The sequence below is a fragment of the Salvia splendens genome, chromosome 1 (assembly GCF_004379255.2).
Source record: "Salvia splendens isolate huo1 chromosome 1, SspV2, whole genome shotgun sequence".
Lineage (NCBI taxonomy): Eukaryota > Viridiplantae > Streptophyta > Magnoliopsida > Lamiales > Lamiaceae > Salvia > Salvia splendens.
Window position 1 is genome coordinate 42515053 of NC_056032.1, and position 22605 is coordinate 42537657.

The 22605-nt window shown below is 38.1% G+C and overlaps 1 protein-coding gene and 1 pseudogene across 5 annotated transcripts; both read left to right on the forward strand.

Annotated features, from left to right (window-relative positions):
- The first annotated feature begins 262 nt into the window (after window positions 1-262).
- On the forward strand, window positions 263-5686 carry LOC121753070 (B3 domain-containing protein Os01g0723500-like). 5 transcript variants are annotated; one of them, XR_006040342.1, is made up of 8 exons: window positions 263-615; window positions 1374-1908; window positions 2145-2278; window positions 2721-3138; window positions 3250-3416; window positions 3987-4318; window positions 5182-5304; window positions 5391-5686. XR_006040342.1 is itself a non-coding variant. In XM_042148232.1 (7 exons), exons 1-6 carry the CDS (start codon window positions 550-552, stop codon window positions 4278-4280), a joined length of 1614 nt encoding a protein of 537 aa, XP_042004166.1. In that variant the 5' UTR covers window positions 263-549; the 3' UTR covers window positions 4281-4318; window positions 5182-5686. The 5 variants fall into 5 exon arrangements, 3 of the variants coding, with proteins under 3 accessions (XP_042004166.1, XP_042004175.1, XP_042004188.1); XR_006040341.1 differs by having other exon boundaries at window positions 5394-5686; XM_042148232.1 differs by having other exon boundaries at window positions 5182-5686.
- Window positions 5687-14030: 8344 nt separating this feature from the next.
- LOC121803076 lies at window positions 14031-16562 on the forward strand (annotated as a pseudogene).
- Window positions 16563-22605: the final 6043 nt, after the last annotated feature.

Consider the following 22605-nt stretch of genomic DNA (forward strand, 5'->3'; position numbering starts at 1 on the left):
AATACATCTACGTAAAAACACATACTACTACTACTACAAAGAACTTCATTTTGTTTTACCTAATTTTGCTTTATTAATTTTTGTTTCTTCATTTTTCATTTGTGTTTAGCAATAAATGATTTTGGATTTTTGTTTGAAACACTTTAATTTGTCAATTTGAGCTCAATAAGATTAAAATATCTTAAATTCATGGTTTTATATATTCTTGGGTTTAATAACGTGAATTTGGATTTGCTAGACAATTTTAATTAACGAAACAAACAATTTGAGGTAAAACTGCGTCGTTTGAATCACCGCAAATGCTGCAGAGGATCTTTTCCCATTGCTACCATCTCTACACACGCGCCTGTTGGTGATTCACGCAAACGATCACTTCACGAGCTTGCATTTATTATGCTACAAACCCTTCCCATCAAATTCCAATTCGATTAGTCACCTTGATTTGTCAGCTTTCTCGATTCCTTCACAACATTTTCCGAATTACAATTCGAGAAGATGTGAGTTGCAATAGAATCAATAATTTCTCTGGTTTTTAGAGGGATAGAGAAGATGTGGAATCCGAGAAGGCCTCGCTTTCTTCTGGGTTTTGACCCATCCTTTTGCTCTGAAAGACTGGTAAATATCTCCTCTGCAATTTTCCCAGTGTGCATCTCTTATTTTCTATATTACCATGCTTGCTTTATGTATATGTTTAATTTAATAAGTGGATTACGATGTAATGTGGCTCAAGATTGTGTCTGATGGTTCATAATCAAATTTATTAGCTTCTGGAATCATGGGTTAGAGAGTTAATTTTCAAAATTATTTTCCACTAAGATTAGAGACCCACATTTTTTGATCGTTAAAGAATGAAAGAGTTGATTGACATGCAATCCAAACATTATTCAAACACCTCACTAGCTAATAGATATGCAGTTATAGAAAAGTCGACTTTATCTAGCGGCTTATCTTGTTGGAAGAACCTTAGGTTTCACAGATTGTGAGATACAAATCGAGTCACTCCCTTTGTCGTTCTCGGATATGGAAATCTTTCTTCTTTGTATAATAGATAGTGGCATTTGATCAGTTTAGGGACAGTTTGGAATTGAAAAATGTACTAGAAGTTATGCCTTTTGTGCTTTGATGCACTGGAAGAACTAAAGAAGGGCTGCCAACAATGTTAACTTTCATAGATATACTTTGGTAGGGACATATATTAGGCAGTTCAACCATCAACGGTTCAGTATAAACTTCATTTGTGCGAACCATTTGCATGAACTGTGTTTTAGTCTTTTAGAATGAGTGGGGCCATTCAGTATGTCTGTAGATTTCATTTCATTTTTAAATTCATTGCTCTGACCTCTTACTGACAACATGAACCTCTTTTCCCTCAGAACATACCGTGTAATTTTGTAAAATATTTGGAAGGAACGGCTCCTGGGACAGCAGTTTTGGTAGGTCCTAGTGGGAACAGTTGGTTTGCTGATTTGATTCTGGTTGAAAACGGTTTGTTCCTCAATGATGGTTGGGCTGATTTTGCGAAAGATCACTTTCTTGAACATGGTGATTCAATAGTTTTTAGGTATGATGGAGATTCAAATTTTACATTGCAAATTTTTGACCGGAGCATGTGTGAGAAGCAAGCTGCATTTAGTGCTAAAAGCAGCCAAGATGTGAGTAGATATGATAGTACTGTGGTAAGAAAAAGACAAAGGGAAAGATCATCTCACCTAGATAGCATTATTGAAGGAGTTCCCAATAAGATGAGATGCTCCCAACCGCGATCTGATAGCATGTGCAATGCTCATGAGAACCATTCAAATTTGGTCAACACAGAAGATTGGATGCAGCAAGCTGATGGAAACAGTAGCATGAAGAATCTTATTACAGTTGCACTGCCTCTTGCAGCGGTTCCACGTGACTACGCAGGTAGTGTTGGTTGGAGGTGCTAGTTGTGAGGCTATGGTTAATAATGGCCAATATAAATTTATCACTGACATAATCAAATTTCGTACACTGTACAGAACTTGGCTTTGGGATCTTGTTACTTATAGACTTTTCTAGTTTTGTTATCAAATTGATTTAGGCTTTTTAACGTTATAAGAGTCGTTCTTGTTCTCCTATTTGTCTACAATTATTTTCACTAATTTAGGCTTTTAATGCAGATCATAGAACCACAAATCTAGATGTACTGCTTTCTGCTTCAGAAGCAGAGAAAATGGCCCAATCATTCAAGTCGTCTTTCCCCAGCTTTCTGAAAGTCATGAAGCAATTCAATATAAGTGGTTCTTACACTCTGGTAAGCACTATACTGCTATCTTGACTCTTCTCAATTTTTAAGCCAACATTTTTTTTGTATGTTGAATTATAATTATTCAGCAGTGGACGACACTAGGCAAAACAAATGGTAATAATGCCTTGAGTAAGTGATTTCAATTACTGCATGGCCATCTTTTGAAGCTTGTTTTCGTCTTCATTTTCTTTTATGTTTTACTTCTTTTGATGAATTCGCTGTTTAATGCTACTGAACTTATCTGTACGTATTTTCTTAAGCCCTCTTGAGCATAGCGTGCCGATGACATGTAGATGCAATGTCTTCCTAGATTTTGCTTTAGTGAAGCCACTTCAATGTGGAACTTGTAGCATTATTTTATTGTGTTGGAAGGACCAGACCTCTTAAGTATTTGCAGTTCCTTTTTTTTCTGCACTAATATTTACCGTTTCTTTTGATTTCTTTTCAGAATGTCCCCTATCAGTTTGCAACCGAACACCTTCCAAAATGCAAAGTAAAAATTGTGCTTCGTAATTTAAGAGGAGAGAGTTGGACAGTGAATTCAATTCCCACAACAAAAGTTCAAACATCGCATACTTTTTGTGGAGGATGGCTGAGTTTTGTACGGGACAACAATATTGATGTAGGAGACATTTGTATCTTTGAGCTTCTGCTCAAGTTTGAGATGCAGGTGAGAATTTTTAGAGTAAGAAAGGAAGGGATAGATGGTCATCATGGTGAGGCAGATCATAGAGGGACAAACAATGGTTGCTCAACAACATCAAATAAATTGTCACGACGCAAACCAAAGAAAAAAAGTGAAACTTCTCATAGTATGAAAGGATCTACTGCATGCTCTCTATCAAATAATTGCGTCACAGAATCAGGTGACAAATCTCTTGTTTTTTATGCTAAAGGTGCTACTCTATCTTCCAATTTCTAAGACTCTGCAGACCTCCACCTCCACTGAACTTTGTTACATTCAAAAATTTGCACAGATATCCTTAAAACGTTTGGCTCCCTTGAAAAACAAGGTTCTCTTAAAGGCTGTATGTCAATGAAGTCTGCTCCTGAAGAAAAAATGGCGGCTCAATATTTCGTTTCCAGTTATCCCCATTTTGTTCGAGTTATGAAAAAGTTCAACATCAGTGGTTCATTCACGCTGGTGAGCAGTTCTTAGTTTCATTTTACCCCGGCTATCTCTGTTTTTTGTATTTTATTATTTGTGTAGAGTATTAGCATTGTTGACCACATGAATTTGTATTGTAGGTAGTTCACACATATGTTTTAAATTTTGAAATTTATGTATAAAACTCCGAAAATTAAAGCCATTGGTATTAATTAATGTTAACTCTGGCATCAATGCCTGCTCTACTTCTTCTACCTTAGGTGAGTTTTATGCAGGCATAAATATAGGAGAGACTAATAGAACTTTGACATCTCTAATCTATTAATAGAAAGACAACTCTTATAATACTTCATTGATCTTGGGATCGGCTGATAGAATGTTACATTTATGTAGTAGAAGGAGGTTGTGTCCCTGTTGTTCATTTGTAACATAGGATTATCATTGTAACCATTGTTGAAGATGGCAATATAAGCTGTAGATTGATATTATCTGCTATATTGTTGCCATGTATCTACTGTGTAGTCCATGGTTCTAGTATAATGAATGTGTTGTTTTAACTTGTACATGATCAATTGCTGAGAAATTTTGCACTACTATATAATACAGAAAATTCCGTATCAATTTTCTATGGAGCATCTGCCACACAGCAAAACAGAGATTGTTCTTCGTAATTTAAGTGGAAAATGCTGGACTGTAAACTCTATCCCCACTTTAAAGGTACAGACTTTGCATACTTTCTGTGGAGGGTGGATGGCTTTTGTTCGTGATAATGATATCCAAATGGGAGATATTTGCATCTTTGAGCTTGTTGGGATATGTGAAATGCGTGTTCACATCTGTGGAATTGGGAAGAAAGGATTGGATTACCAGCATGGCACAAAGAATCTTCCCATGCCTTAAGATTTGGATGCCAGTTAATATGTACAGTAACTACCAAGGTTAGCTTTACTTTATATGACCGTTGCCTTAAAAAATAAGTACTCCCTCCGTCCCATAGTAGATGTCACACTTGGGGATTGACACGGGATTTTAGGAGGTGTTGTTTTGTGTGTTAAGTGGAAAGAGAAAACAATATATTTATATTAATGTGAGAGAGAACTTTTTCAAAAAAATGAAATGTGACATCTTTTGTGGGACAAACTAAAAAAGAAAGTGTGACATCTACTATGGGACGGAAGGAGTACTATACTATTATTGACTATTTTTCATTTATTAAATGAGTCTGACATACACGTTTTGAGCTATAATTTGGTAAGTATTGGATAATGTGGGAGTTAACATGTAAATGTAGATTGCATTTTCAATGGTTTTCTTTATTTTATTTAGTTGTAATGTAAATAAACCAAGAAAAGAATTGGGAACTAGTGGTGACTGTTATTGTATAAGGGATTTAGTCAGAGTTGGGAAGAAAATGTTTGTTTTATCATCTACCATGTGGGCACAACTATTTTCCTTTCTAAGTTCAGGTCTTGACTTGTTTCTTTCCTATCCATTGTCATATTATCACATTGGCATAGTTCTTTTGTGTTCTTGTGTGGAGATTCTGTCTTTTCCTAGTCATAGCCCTTCACTCATGATAACATTATAAATAATGCAATAAAACATGACTTCTAATGTCATTTTATGCAATTATAGTTTTCCTTTCTTTGTTGAGAAGCTGTTAATTGATTTATTTTGCTGTGAACTGTGATAAGGATGCATGCAGTTCTTATGTTCGATTCACAGAAGCATCAAAATTTGCACATATGCTGAATGTAGTTAAACTAACGGTGAATGCAGTAACTTTATACATTTTGTGCAGTGTCCTCATGTTTGTAACTGAACGTGATATACGCACCATCATAGTGGGTCATTGTGTTGCGAACTTTTGGAAGGGCCGATTTAGTGCTGTGGACTATTCGACCCATTATAGTAGAGTTGATGGGTGACTTATTTTAAGCTCTTAATTGAATATTTTTAGTGCGAGCTGTTCTTCGACTTATGCTTTTCGTTGTCCCCTCTCGTTTTCAGCAGGCTATGTATCGTTTTGATCACGGCTTTCAGTTTTTGCGGAGTGCACTTCCAGGATTGTGAAAGCAGGTCTTCTTCTTCATCTGCACCATATTTGTACTGGCACTGTTAGGGAATAACTGGTTAATGCAAAGGAGAAGACATTTATTGACTGTATGTCTTCTTTAACAGTGTAAACTTAAGCTGGATGTTGTTGGTGTCTGTAACTGAAGTTTAATTGCCTTGAAACTCCATTAGGGTCTGTTGTATTACATTTTTCTTGAATGAAAACAAGACAAGGAGACTAATGGTAAGCATGTACAGCTTGTAGTTAGCAATTAGAGCTTAGTCTCTTGTTCATATGTGACTGCTTTTTTGCAACTTGTTAACCTTTTAGCTCCTAGTAGTACTGTATTGCAAAAGTTACTCTAACGAGACGTTTACTTTTCATGATTGACAAGGGTCTTTTTGTATCATTACTATTAGGATCTAGTTCATGGCCTAGTAGAAGTAGAAAGCAATTATGCTGGTGGGATCTTCACGGACCGAAAAAAGTTGTAGTCTGTTTGATAATGGTTGAGTTAAGTTTGTCGGCCTGAACCGAGGAATCTCTTATATATGTCCATTTCCACCATTCCATCGGGATACTAAGCAAACAAGATTAGTTTAAGAGTAAAGGCCAAAATTGGTTTTGAACATATGCCCATTTTACGATTTTTGTCATAGACATTATCTTTTGAATTTTTGCATTCCGAACATTTCAACTCGGATCACAATTAGTCATAAACTAACCGTTTCGCCAATTTTTAAATGGTCAACATTTTTAACCTGATTTTGACTAATTAAAGCTGTTAAGTATGATTACTTACTCCCTAATTGTATACTTAATTATTTTAATAAGTTATCATTTAAAATATAAAATAAATAATATTAAAAAAGATAATGAAATAGAATGGGACATTCAAAAACACGGCTGAGTAGAACAAGCACTTAGCTAATTTGAGCGTTTAAAAATTGACAGAATTGTTAGTTTAGGACCAATTGTGATCCGAGTTGAAATGTTTATGATGCAAAATTTTAAAAGATAATGTCTTGAACCAAAATCGTAAAATGTGCATATGTTCAGGATCAATTTTGACCTTTACTCTTAGTTTAAACGATAGGAGTTGTAATGTTTTACTAGTTTTATGGTTGGTGTCTTATAAACACCCTTTATTTATCAAAATATTTATTACGTGGTGTAATTTTTGGCAATATCCTTTATCCACTCAAACATCTAGCAAATATTTTCTTAAAGCCTGTATAAATCAAATATTGGATATTATTTGTGGGTATAGTAAGTAGTGTACTTATTTTTATCTAATCTAATTTAATACTACTAGTAACTAGTCAAAGTAAACATTTCAAAATTGAATACTCCTAGTACTTGATTTTGTTTAATGTGGGCCTTACTGGATTTATTGGGCTAGGCATAAAAAGGATGACGTGAATGATCACAACTCATTATTTTGGTTCAATAAGAATTAAATTAAAAAATAAAAAAAGGCACAACCATTCTAAAAAATATGTTTGTGCCTAAGTATAATTTTTTTATTATCACCATCGGCGGGAGGAGACACGACGTCGGTTGAATACGCGAGAATCTACAACAACAATTTGATTCAGCGGGACTCCGAAACGACCGGGAAGGCCGAATCAGCCCGGAGATTGAGAGGAATTTCGTCCGAATAGGCAAGCCAAGTACCCTATCAGTTTCAATTAGTTAATGGATAGATGACTATAGTCTCGTCCCGTCTATTTAAATAAGGATGAGAACCAATTTTGTTTCGAGAATAAAGTATAGTATACGCCGTTAACCACAAATACTACTACTAATAATAATGATCTGTTTATCATAAATTGATTCATTTTCGCTGACATTGCTTTAAATTCTTTATTTTCCACTTTTATCATACAAAATAAGAGCACTAAGTATTACTCCCTTCGTTCCTGGTTAATAGAGAAAATTCTTTATTTCTCGTAGATTAAGAATAACGTGACAAGTGAATAAAGTAATAGAAAAGAAGAGAGAATAAATTAACAGAGGGGATTACTTTTTTCTCAAAAATATGAATGACTCATAGCAACAGGAGTATACTTATTACAATATTCTGATCTTGTATATTCATGGACTTAAATAAATGATCAACCAATTTAATTTTAAGTCATTGTTACTCGGTGCCAAACGATGTAAAATAAGGAAATTATGAATTACTATATACTAGGAGTACTACAAAATTTAATTTTCTTAAAATATTAAAAATAATACAGCTATTTAACGGCCACCCGATCGGCGAGCGGACATTGTGCCACACTATTTAATGATTGATGATCCAATATTTTTTATCCATTAACATTTAGTCCATGAATTTAATCCTAGCCCAAACGAGGCCCAATGAACTAGTCCATGAGGCAAACCATTTTTTCGGAAATATAGACCAAAATATTTATATTACTCTAGTTTTTACTGAACACAACGTAATCGGCTAACCAAGTTTAATGATGATAATAATAATAATAGCTGTAAACAAAATTCATGAAATTAACTTAAAATGTTAATGTTTACAGAGAGCGTGCGATGTCATCACCTACACCGACAATGGATAATAAGAAAAATCACAAGTAAATTTCAACCCCAAAAAAAGTTACAAATTCCAAAGAAGACCAAATTAATAAAGTTTTTCGACCCTTGAGTCGGCGATGGAATCGATCGAGCCCAATCTGGGTACCCTTGAGTCGGCGATGGAATCGATCGAGCCCAATCCTACCCAGATGACTGACACCCACCTTAATCTTCCACTATAATCAACACATAATCGACAATAATGGTATCAATTTGATGAAGCAATTATATAGTTTCACTTATAGGAAAAATATTAATAATGTTGTTTTCTATGTATGATGACTTGGCGTAGCTTAAAAGTAGTAGTGTATAGTAATACTGATATTTCATTATGAACTTGTTACAAGTGTCCGTGAACTATAGCCTTGCAGTCACATCCTAGTTTCCTTTTAGTTGGTTGTGGATTTATGAAAGTTTTGTTTAGGAGTTTTAGGGAAAAAAACAAGAATTTCCCTATCCTTAGGCCCCCTACATATAGCAAATAAATGGGACATAGTGTTCCAACTAATTTGTTGAATTTTTTGAGTCCTTAGATATTGTAAATGGAAATACCTCATTCTATGCTCTTTAGTTATTTCTTCAAATGAAAATATCCTTATATACTATAAAAAAAACTTAATGATTGCAATACCATTCTTCTAAAAAAATTTAATTGTCTAATTTTGTAAAAATGGTTATCTTAATTTGGTTTGGTATCCATTATACTCCTTGCTAGCTCTAATATTGTAAATGGAAATATTCTCAATTTCTTGTCAAAAATGAGATCCCCATTTGCTAACAATTACTAATACACATAAACATCATTTCATTTTGAATGTTTTAGTCATATAAAATCACATTTTTATTGTATCTACGTATACAAATTACTTAAAAAAAGTTAAACACTACAAAACTACTAAAAATTTGGGACCTGATTTTCACTCAATCATTTCACAAATTGCTATTAACAATCAACTGTATTCTCAACCTAACGCATGCTCCAAAGTTTCTGCAATGTGATATACACTTTCAATTCACGAACATCTAAAATCAATTATAAAAGATGGATGCATGTGAAACTATGATGGTGTTTTCAAGTAATCCTATATTTGGCTAATTTTGATAACTTGAAAGCTGAGATAGTATAATAAAGTGCATTGGTGTATATAGTCCAAAACCTCGAAAAGCACACTTAGCTTGAAGGAGAAGAGCAACAAGGCCCCAAATCATTTCATGGTAGCAAAGCTTTTCTGATTCCGGACCCAATCAGACAATCATACAAGACAAATAAGTTAAGAAACAAATTAATACAAGAAAGATATGGGGACATGATTCAACACTAATAACTTTGATTTGTTTTCCCTCTCTCTAAATTAGGATATCATAAATTTTTTAAGTTGTTTTAATTAAAATACGCAGATAGAAAGTTATTATTCTATATACTTTATTCTACCAAATAGGGTTTCTTTTAATTTGCTTACTTTGTAATTTGTTTTCTTTAAGTTTTATCTTCTGAGTTCTGCGTATATAAAGGCCCCATTATGAGGGATGAACATTTTTTGTGAGTTTATCTCTATTGAATATTCATAACATCGAAACTTTTATCCGAAGTGTCAATAATTCCACCTACAACTTATCAAACGGTGTGTATCCATCTCATTTGTGGCGTCACACATCCATCTGTATCAAGTGTTCTGCTGCGATCACAATGATTAATGATATGTTCTACTTATTAAGTTGAATGGAAATAATTAAATAAGAAGAATTATATTACATGGATGTTGTGATGTAGAGCAATGTGACCTGCCGAGATGTACTATATTTTTTACACGTTTACCAAATGGACTCTTCCCTCAAGCCGTTCATTCCCATGAGGGATTGGGGCCCTCATTATTTTAGCTTGGTTAATTTTCAATTGATAAAAATAATTTAATCTAATTTGTAAACTTGATTTGTCTTTTAAATTGTTGCGGTGAAGACTTTGTTTTTGCATTTATAGCAAGCCAAACTGTACAGAGTTTTAAAAATTAAAAGATTAAAAAAAGAAGAAGGGAATAGAAATACGTTAAGATAGAGCATATATATAGTACATGCAAAGTGGGAGTTAGAACTAAAAGTGTCGTGGATGTTAAGTGATCAATCGGATAAATATTTGATTTTATTCGATGTTAAGTAATTAACTGGGTAAATATATACTACTCCATCTCTCCCTGAAATTTTGTCACATTTTTCCATTTTCGTCCGTCCCACAAAATTTGTAACATTTTACTTTTACCCCACATTCTACTGACTTATTCCCACTCACATTTTATTATAAAACTAAAACTTTAAAAGTAGGACTCATATCCTTCCAACTTTTTCAACTCACTTTCCATTACATTTCTTAAAACACATACCCGGTAAAACTAGGGGTGGCGAAACGGGTTGCCAGCGGGTACACGCACCTGACAAGTCGGGTACCCGTACCCGATTTTAGCCAAATTTATTGTCTCAATACCCGCCCCGCGACATACCGGGATTACCCGATACCCGTGTCGGGTATCTCGTACCCGACCCGAAATCCTAATAAAAAATTTGAAAACCATAATAGCCGTCAATGTATCTAATTTAATTTATTAATATCGATGGTAAGCTTTGAATAGATTTAGAATAAAAGTGAGGGGACACTCTATAGCTAGTTCTAGTGAGTTTTCAATTGTATGTTCATCGAAATATAAAAATATTTCAAAAGAACTCTTAGAGTATATAAAGTACTCCCACTATTCCGCCTTAATAGAGGTGTTTCATTTTCTTAACTCATTTTGAAAAAATAATAATATAAATACTCTTCTCTACATTATTATCACTCTTATTTACTTTTTCTCCATTATAAATATTTATTTTTAATTTTTCAAAATGAGTGTGTATATGGCTATTAGTATTTAACTACTTAGTAGTACTTTTTTTTCTCTACTTTAACTATTTGAAACGCTTCAATTAATATGGAACAGATGGAGTATTAAAAGATGGTTATGGCTAATACTAATAATAATGGGTATTATCGAAATTAACGGGTATACCCGCGTGGGTAGTAGGGTATTATCGAGATTAACGGGTATACCCGCGTGGGTAGCGGGTATACCCGCTACCCACAAAACTCTAAAACACACTACCTGATCCCACCCCGTTTCCTGTTATCGTCGGGTAGCGGGTACCTGATACCCGATGGGTAACGGGTCGTAATGGGAATTACCCATTACCCGCTACCCATTTTGCCACCCCTAGGTCAAACTGTGACAATATTTAAGGGATGGATGGAGTATATGATTGTGTTACATGATATTAGTGTTTTAGGCAATATTTTAAAAATCGGTCTGACAACCGAACCGGTGAAGCTATCGGTTCACGATTCAACTGATTCGACCGGTCGAACCACAGGTTGAACCAAAATACTGTAGCAATAATATTTATTGCATAAAAAATATATAATGTATTTTTAAACAAAATAGAGTTCAAAATTAAAATCCAACATACTTATCCTAACATAATCCCCTGACTCTTAGAAGTTAATACTAATTGAATAAAAAAGAATGCCTCTAATATTATTTACAAAATAGAATAAAAATTCTTCCCCAGACTTCCAAACGCCACTTACCATATTAAATCCATATTTATATACCCTAACCCTATTTTCAATCCCCACAACCTGCCACTCTCAGAAAATTGCCGCCTCAGTCCTCACCATCTCCATTTCAACCCCCTGTCCTGTCTCTTTTGAGATATTCTTCCAACCTTTCTCAATTTCTTTTAATTTCTTATCTTCTCTCTCAATCTTGTGATGTTTATTGCTTTAGATCTACAAATTTTCGATCTATTAGCAAGTGAGTTTAACATTAATGATATTTATTTTGAGGGAGTGTGGAGATGGGGATGAAACGATACAGTGGGCAGGGATTACATACTTGGAGCTGAGAGTAAGCTGCACTTGTGGTTCCCGACGGCATCTGAATCAGTGATTTTCAGAAAAGGTTCAAAAATACGGTTCAACCGGCCGGCGGTTTCCGGCCCGACCGGCCAGTTTATCCGGTTCGAAACGGTCCAATTGCTTAACGGTTTAAATGGCCAAACTGGTCTGGACAGTCTACCGATCCGCGGTCGAACCTGACTGTTCGGTTTTTAAAACACTAGTATAAGTACTTAAAACATAACAATATACTCATTTGCAAGATTTTCACGAGAAATAAACAGTTCATTTTTTATATACTGTATTTATTAATCTTGAACCAATTAAAGGAAAAGGGAGATGGTGGCTATCATTGATAATTTGATATCACCCGTATGTGAGGAAAACTATAACAGCATCATCAGTGGCACGGAGCTCCCGGCGGAATTCTCAGCATAATTACCAAAAACACCTCATGTCACGTCATACGGACTTCTCACTGCACAGTGGCAGAATTCCCCGCGGAATTTTCGACGGACTTCCCACAATAAAAAAAATTCACAAATGCACAAATTAAACCATTTCCGGAATTAAAACTTCGACGTAAATACGGAGAAAATGCAAACATACTTCATTATAAAAAAAATACATAATTACTAAAAAAAGTATTATTAAAAAAAAACCGGCTTCTCACTCCTCGGATTCCCCGTCGCCAGTCCCCTCGCCGTCTCCGCCGCCGCCCCCCTCGCCGTTGCTATCCGACATCTCGTCGAACCCCAAATCGCGCCGCATACTGTTGAGGATGGGTTTAAGCTTCGGCTTGTAATGGGGGTCGGTCGCTTGGCGCCATTCAACCATCGCACGTAACAAGGTTTCATGTGCCGCGATGCGGGCGAATGAGGGGTTCTCGGGATCGTTTTGGGGGTGCTGTCGATTGGGCCTTGGCAGATCCGCTGGTGCTTCCCCTCGACATCAGCGCGGCGGACTTTTGCCCAACCAGGCGACGGGGACGGGCCGACGATGTGGGTGTGGGGAACTCTGCCTCGGCGGGGGGAGTTCATCGGAACCAGCACTGCTACTGTACTCTCCGGATGCGCTGAAATTTAAAAAAACATTTAATGCAATAAACGAGAATTCCTCGCAGACGTCCGTGGGATTCAACGCAATGGCGGACGTCCACACGGAATTTCCCGCGGAATTCTGCGGAACGCTGCGGAACTGCGAATTCCTCGACGGAATTTCGTATCCGTGCATGCCACGCACAATGGCGGACATCCGCCACGGAATTCCCGCATGTCAGTGGGAATTCAACGGTGACGTCCGCCACTGCTGATGCTCAAGTACTATGTAAACTTTGTACCCAATCCCTAGCCTTAAAAAAATGATCCATGTGTCACCTATTTACCCGTAGAAGTACCTGCACTACACATGTCATACTTTTATTAATACATTTGATGTGACACAATATTGCAAGAGCTTATGCTTATTTATTCCAAATTTATATAGGTTAGGTTCCGCCCGCTTATTTACCAACCACCGTACTAAAATTATGAAACAATCTAGTCAATCCAATAACACAAATTTAAATCAGAATCTTAGATAAGATTCATACTCTGCATATTTTGTCTAAACACACAAACGTCATGTCATCTTATTACCACTAATTATACTATCATGAGTCTCAAGACTCAAGTCAAGACATACATTATTCATAGTCGAAAGATCAATTATGTACACTTTCTTTGTCCCATTTCGTGTGATTCATAGTAGTATTTTTTTTTGGAGGGTTCCACTTGAAAATCTCGGGCAGCGATTATTATAAAGTTGGGATAGAAGATCTTTGTTGATGAATCTAAATTATAGATTAATATTTTATACCACGAGACGACGAGGCACTACATTTGTTTTAAGGTAATAGTCCCCTCGAATTAATTAAGACATGTGAGAGGAGTATATTATATCCGGGCACATTAATTTGTTATAATTGCGATGACAAAAATAGTACTATGAGCCATCTACCTTAGACCATATACATACTTATAAATTAAGTAGTGCTAGTTTAGTCCATTTCCTAAATTCATTTGGCCGTTAATATCTCCCTAAATTCTCTCCCCATCACTCTCTCCACCTCTTTTCCCCTCACAATCTCTCAATCCAACACAAATTTCTCACAACTACTCAACCAATGTCCTCGGACAAGAACGACATGGCCGGCAACATGGTCCACCCCGACCCCAACCTGTCCTCCTCTAGCGGCGTCGGCGACATGGACGACTACCGCAACAGCAGCTTCAACGGGTACGAGCCCAACCGCAACAGCGGGGAGGGCTCCCCGATGATGATGTCCCCGTGGAACCAGCCTGGCCCCTTGGGCCAGGCTAGCAAAAACTTGTCCGAGCAGCTCCAGAACAGCCTCATCGGCTCCCTGGTCCGCGAGGAAGGCCACATATACTCCCTTGCGGCCAAGGACGACGTGCTCTACACGGGGTCCGACAGCAAGAACATCCGCGTGTGGAAGGGCATGAAGGACTTTTCGGCCTTCAAGTCCAATAGCGGCCTCGTGAAGGCCATTATCATCGCGGATGAAAAGATCTTCACGGGGCACCAGGATGGGAAGATCCGGGTTTGGAAGATCAGCCCGAAGAACCCGAATGTGTACAAGCGGTCGGGGACGATGCCGACCTTTTTTGACATATTTAAGGCGTCGATCAAGCCTGGGAACTACGTCGAGGTGTGATACGAATATACTCTATTTATTTATTGAGGAGATCTCCTCTGCGCACTGCCAAATCATGCCTAATAATACACTAAATATTGCATGATAATTAGTGCGCCTATGTACGTGCACTAACATTAAATTGTGTGTCATATTTATATCATGAAGTAAGTTAAGATTCTACATATTATTCCCTTCATTCATCATAAATTATCTCACTTTAACTTAGCAATATGCAAAGGAAGGTGTATTGAAAAGGTAGTGAAATGTATTTCCTACTTATATATGTACTCCTCTATCCCCATTAAGTGACACATTTTAATATGACACAAGTTTTAAAAATAGAGTAGAAAATGATTGGAATAAGTTAGTGGAATATGAATCATACTTTCATATATTAATTTATTATAAATGTATTAGTGGAATGTGAAGTCCATTACTAAAAGTAGTAAAATAAGGGTGCGAATTAATTGAGACGGAAAAAAGGGAAAATTATTGTCAATTAATGGGGGATGGAGGGAGTAATAGTTTTATACTAATAAAATATAAATGTAATGGGGTTAATAAAATGTGGAACCTATTTAAAAAAATGAATTAGGAACTTCTAATATGGGATGGAGGAGTACTGTATAAGTATAATGTGAATTGGATGGATTGATAGAATATACAGTAAATAAGAATGAAATAAGATATTTTATCACAAACGTCCATTTTTGGCAAAATAAAACAAATTGGATGGAATTATTTAGCCATGTTTTTGTGATTAATTTACTTGGATTATAAATATGTAGTATAGTCTCATATAAAATTTAATTAATAAGTATCTATCCACAATCTATCAATAATATTGATAGTGAACAGTAGTACAGTATGAGTTTAGTACGAAAAACTTTTATTAGAGATATTAATTTAGTAAAAATAGAAAGTGATTAATTTTAATAATATCACTCCACTATCTATGATAAAAATATGGTTATTGGTTGTAAACTGACTTTACTCTCTCTCTCTCCCGATCTTTCCCTATGAAGGTCCGGCGCAAGAGGACCGCGGTGTGGATCAAGCACACGGACGCCATCTCGTGTCTGAGCATGGACAAGGAGACCGGGATCCTCTACTCCGCCTCCTGGGACAAAACCTTCAAAGTGTGGCAGCCGGACCACTCCAAGTGCGTCGAATCCGTCAAGGCCCACGACGACGCCGTCAACTCCGTCGTCGCCACCACCGGCGCCATGATCTACACCGGCTCCGCCGACGGGACAGTCAAAGCGTGGCGTCGCGAGCAAAAGGGGAAATCATACAAACACACCCCAACGAGAACCCTCCTGACGCAGGAGTCGGCGGTGACGGCGTTGGCGGTGAGCGACGCCGACAGGGTGGTGTACTCGGGGTCTTCGGACGGGGTGGTGAACTTCTGGGAGGCGGAGCGGCACGGCGGGGTGCTGAGGGGCCACAAGCTGGCGGTGCTGTGCCTGGCGGTGGCGGGGAGGCTGGTGATGAGCGGGTCGGCGGACAAGACGATATGCGTGTGGAGGAGGGAGGTAGACACGTGCGCTCACACGTGCCTGTCGGTGCTGACGGGGCACACGGGCCCGGTTAAATGCCTGGCGGTGGAGAGGGATAGGGAGAGGGAGGAGAAGTGGGTGGTGTATAGTGGTAGTTTGGATAAATCGGTCAAGGTGTGGACTGTGGAGTGTGTCGGAGGTGGCGGCGGCGGACATGCGGCGGGGGGCGTACCAGTTTGATTGGGAATCAAGTTCGATTCCGTCGGCGAAGTATTGAGGAATCAATTCAAAGGTTCTTGATTTAATTGTAATGTGATGATAGTATAAGGTTAGTTTCTACTGTATATTGTATCACTCGTTGATTATGTTAATTTCCCAACATTATTTGCCATCTTTTGAGGTTCATTTTCCATCCTTTTAGCCTTCATATTGCTCTATATACATATGCAACATGGGTTAATAGTAGTACTAATTTAATTGCTTGTAAAATCACGAAAAATATGTTACTTCTACTTTTTATTTTTTCATATACTTTTCAAAATATGAATAAAGTTGTAAAAATTCTTAAATTTTTTATTTGTCAAGATTTGTTTTACTTTTAGTTACTAAAGTTTAAAAGATGTCGTTTAATTTAGTCGTCATTGTCGTCACATTGTTACTATTTTTTCCTTTAATTTTTACTTAAGCTCAAAAAGTTTTTGTTTAGCTGTTCATGTCGTCATGTTAATACATATTTGAGTCACTATACATTCAATTTAAGACACTGATACGTGCATATCTATCCTCATATCTTTATTAATTAGTTAGTTTTGATTTACCGTATCTTTAGGATATCTATTTTCTTGTTGTTAAGTTACTAGCATTATAAATAGGTGACATTGTTATTATTTCCAACGAATGAATGAATATATGAATTTACATTTCTTTCTGTTTTATTTTACGCACTTTGTTTAAGCTTGAGTTGTCGACCGGATTCCACATCCCGGAACTTCTCTTTTATCTCTTTTATCCTCTCCGGCATCTTGATAAGAGAATTACCCTTATCAGACACCAATAGATAAAAGGTTTTGTGCGTACTATTCGGTCATCTTCGTTCAAGAATACAAGAGCTTAATTTCAATCTCTATTGTTTTATCCCTTCTTGTTGTCTTGTTGAGATATTAACAGCCAGAATTAGGGGTGTGCATTCGGGTTTCGGTTCGGTTTTTTGCCAAAACCGAACCAAAACCGAATTTAGTTCAAAATTCAAACCGAACCGAACCCGAAAAACCAAAAAACTGAAAACCGAACTTAAAAAACCGAAAAACCCGAAAAAAAATCGAAAAACCTGAAAAAAATAAATATAATATAAATATATATTTATATGTGTATTTTATTTTATTTTATATATACTAATAGAATATTTATATATAATATAAAATTAATAATACATATAATATATAGTAGAATATATTAAAAGAATATATATATTATATATAATATAATATATTAACTTAATAGAATATATATATAATTCGGTTTTTCGGTTTTTTTCTTCGCCCGAACCGAAATACCGAAATTTTTTTATTTTTAAAACCAAACCGAACCGAAAAACTGAAAAAACCGAACCGAATTTCAAAATTTCGGTTTGGTTCGATTCGGATATTCGGTTTCCGGTTTTTTTGCTCACCCCTAGCAAGAATACATATTTTATTTGTGTTGTTGTATCTTAAAAATATCTGTTGGGATTTACGCACACAAGGCTTTCACACACTCAAGAAGATCACACACACACTCACTGTTGTATGAGATCACACAATGCAGAAAACACACACACTCACACTTTGAGTATTGAAGATGATAATCTTGGAGAGAAACTGGAAAACTCTTTATTGATTAAACTCTCTAAACTACATACACGGTGAGCTATTTAAAGCTCTACAATCAAGTAGCAACTGCTACTAACTAACTACAAGAAGAATCAAGAAAGCAAGAAGAATAACCGCTACATCTCAGCTAACTAACTGCTGCTCCAACGGCTAGTTCGGCTAGGTTGCTTCTTCCTTCTCAGTTCAAGACCGAACTCCTTCCTCGGCTCAAGACCGAACTCCTTCCTCGGCTTACAACCGAACTCTTCCTTCTCGGCTCACAACCGAACTCTTCCTTCTCGGCTCACAACCGAACTCTTCCTTCTCGGCTAGTTCCAGCTCAAAGCCGAGCTTCCTTCTTCTGCCTTCTTCTTCTCGGCTAGTTCCAGGCTAGTTCCAGCTCGGTAAGCCGAGCTTACCGAACTCTGCCTTCTTCTTCCAACTGAAATGAGCACTCCATTATTACAATTCTCCACCTGAGGGCTCATCTCAGTTCTTGCACAAACATTGATCAACTTCTTGCAATGATCAAACTTGTCTCTATCCTTATCAGTGGTCTCAATCTTTCTTTTAAACAACCACTTACAGCTTACCAGCCTCCTTTCCTTACCATCTGTACTCAGCTTGGATTTGTCCACCAAAATCCATGTTTTGTTCTTGAGTAAAGACTCTATTTCCTCATTCATGGCTTCAATCCATCTTTCTCTATCTTTACTCTGCATAGCTTCTTTATATGTGAGTGGATCTGCGCCATCAATACTTTCAGCTGCACACAGAGCATAATACACAACATCAGAGAACCTTGTTGGTGGCCTTGTTTCTCTTCTAACTCTGTCCCTTGCAAGCTGATAGTCTCTGATAGAGTCTGATATAGACTCACCAGCCTGGTTGCCCTGAGTTGGAGCCTCTTCTTTATCTGAATCAGACTCACTCCCTGAGTCAATAACTCCACCTGCTCCTAGGCCAACCCCCACAGGCTCCACCTTGAAGAAATCACCCTCATCTTCATTGGAGTCCAGCTTATCTTTCAGGAATGGCATCTGATCCTCCAAGAACACCACATCCCTACTCACCAAGACCTTCTGCTTACCGGGCTCAATACACCAGAGCCTATACCCCTTAACACCCCTCTGATATCCCAGCAAGATACACTTCAGAGCCCTAGCTTCAAGCTTACTTTGCCTAGCATGAGCATAGGCTGCACACCCAAACACCTTGTATTTTGAGTAGTCACTATGAGCTCCATACCACATGTAATCAGGAGTTTCAGATTTCAGGGCAGTAGATGGGCATTTATTGATGAGATAGGCTGCTGTATACACAGCCTCACCCCAGAATCTGCTGCTCAAACCAGAACCAAGAAGTAGGCATCTCACCCTCTCTAGGATTGTCCTATTCATCCTCTCCACAACACCATTTTGTTGAGGATTACCAGGAACAGTCCGGTGCCTCTTCATACCCTTCTCTTTACAAAACAGATCAAACTCAGCAGACAAGAACTCTAGGCCATTGTCTGTTCTCAAGCATTTAACACTTCTACCCTTCTCTAGCTCAACCTCCTTACACCATATCTTGAACTTTGTGAGTGTTTCAGATTTTTCTTTAAGAATATATACCCACAACTTCCTTGTATAGTCATCAATGATAGCTAGATAATACTTTCCTCCACCAATTGAACACACCGGTGAAGGCCCCCAAAGATCACTATGTATGTAGTCTAAAGGGGCTGTAGAAGAGTGAATACCTGTAGGATAGGGTGCCTTCTTAGCCTTTCCAAGTATACACTGCTCACAGGGGTTCATCTTGTTGAAATCTCCAGAGATCAGACCCTTCTTGATGAGTTCTTTCAAGCTTCCTTCAGCTGGGTGGCCCAATCTCTTGTGCCATAGCATTATGGAATCATCTGACACTGCATTGCTTTCTCCATCAACAGCCTTAGCCTTCAGATAATAGAGAATATGCTCTCTGTCAGCCTCCATCATCACTGCATCTCCAGATTTAACAAACAATTTTCCTTGACTCATCAATATGGTGAACCCTTTCTGCTCCAGCATTCCCAATGAGATGAGATTGCTCTTCACTTCTGGAATATACCTCACCCCAGTTAGGATCTTTATAGAGCCATCTTGTAGGCTTAGCTTTACCTTCCCTATTCCTCTGATCTGACAAATATGATTGTTTCCAAGAACAACCGTACCCGATGCTTCTTGAAGATCATGAAACCAGCTTCTATTGGGGCACATATGGAAGCTGCACCCCGAGTCCATTATCCACCTGTGACTGACCCCACTGTCACTAATATTCATAAGTTGAGCCGGGGGATCAGCACTCTCCACACAATCAGATTGGTTGTGTCCCTCAGAGGCCATCTTTCTCTTCCATGCATGACAATCTTTCTTCAAATGTCCAGGTTTCTTGCACCAATAGCAAGCTCTGGTTTCCTTCTGAGCATCAGAACTTGAGGGTTTAGAGCCCTCAAACTTCTTCTTGAAGTTCTGCTTCTTGAACTTCTTCACATTCAAGGCCTCTGCAGCTTGAACATTGGAGCTTGCAGAGCCTCTGTTGGCTGTCTTCTGGAGTTCTTTGGCCATCAAGGCTGAATAGACTTCTGCATAGGTGATAGGTTTATCTCTTCCATAGATAATTGCATCACTTAGCTGGTCATACGAGCTAGGCAAGGCATTCAATGTGAGAATGGCCTTATCCTCATCTGAAATCTTGACATCAACAGATCCCAGGTCATCAATGATCTTGTTGAACTCCTCTAGCTGCTCAATGATGGACCTATCTCCAGAAAAACTATAGGCATACAGCCTCTTCTTGAGATACAGCCGGTTAGCCAAGGATTTGGCCAAGTAAACTTCATCTAACTTGTCCAAGATCTCCACCGCAGTCTTGGCTTCTTGAACTTCCCTCAAGACCTTATCTCCAAGGCACAGAATCACTGCAGAATGTGCCTTGAGCTGCATCTCCTCCATCTTTGCCTGAGCTTTTTCATCAAGCACTGGAGCCTTTCTGATGGGGTACGTACTAAACAAGCCCAATAGCAGTGACGGCCCATCAGCCCAAAGCCCAAGGAAGAGTATCAGTTCGGCATTACCAAAGAGTTCGGCCCCAGCCTACAGCTCGGTAAAAGCCGACCAATCAAGCTCTACTCTCAGATCGGCAAAAGCTGCTCGGCAATAGTTCAGCAGTTCGGTCTCAGTATTCGACCGAACTGGGAGATAGTGGACTCATGCAGAACCTCCACTACACGATCTATTTAGTGGTGTCAACTCATGCAGGATCTCATGCAGGATAGCGGACCAAACAAAGAGATAGTGGACCCATGCAGGATCTCATGACCTCCACGACATCCACGACCTAGTTAGTGGTGATGCAAGCCACGATCTTAGTTCAATGTATAAATAGAACTTAGATCAGATAGACTGGGGAAGAAAAAAGCTCTCTAGACATCAAATAACATATAGCAAGTCTGTATTTGTAAGCTGTAAACCAGATCAAGCAATACAATCTTGCCCTCCTTTCTTCCCGTGGACGTAGATTTACCTCAGTAAATCGAACCACGTAATTCCTTGTGTCGTGATCTATATATTTTTTACCCGCATTTATTACTATCAAAAATTCGTCCAACCATCACTTTCCTTTCTCCTCTGGTTTTGCAAGAACTGCCGCCAAGCCTTGTTGAATTAAAACCGCCTTCATCTTCATCTTCCACAGGCCATAATCATTCTTGCCTGTGAACTTTTCTGCATCAAGCCTTGCTGCCATCTCTGAAACCGTTTGATCCTCTGCAAATCAGCTTCAAAATCCCTTCCCACAGACGGCGCCACTTGTTGGGATTTACGCACACAAGGCTTTCACACACTCAAGAAGATCACACACACACTCACTGTTGTATGAGATCACACAATGCAGAAAACACACACACTCACACTTTGAGTATTGAAGATGATAATCTTGGAGAGAAACTGGAAAACTCTTTATTGATTAAACTCTCTAAACTACATACACGGTGAGCTATTTAAAGCTCTACAATCAAGTAGCAACTGCTACTAACTAACTACAAGAAGAATCAAGAAAGCAAGAAGAATAACCGCTACATCTCAGCTAACTAACTGCTGCTCCAACGCCTAGTTCGGCTAGGTTGCTTCTTCCTTCTCGGTTCAAGACCGAACTCCTTCCTCGGCTCAAGACCGAACTCCTTCCTCGGCTTACAACCGAACTCTTCCTTCTCGGCTCACAACCGAACTCTTCCTTCTCGGCTAGTTCCAGCTCAAAGCCGAGCTTCCTTCTTCTGCCTTCTTCTTCTCGGCTAGTTCCAGGCTAGTTCCAGCTCGGTAAGCCGAGCTTACCGAACTCTGCCTTCTTCTTCCAACTGAAATGAGCACTCCATTATTACAATATCTACTACGTACTATACTATATTTAAATTGGTTAGTGAAAATATTTGATATTTAACCCATTATTTTAGTATATGCATGTGGATGTCAATCGGGTCGGCCCATCGGGTTTCGGGCCGGCCCTACTCGGGTTACGGGTCAATCGGGTGCGGGCTAATCGGGTTGTGAAAGTTCAACCCTAACCCTAAAAGCTCGGGTTTCAGGC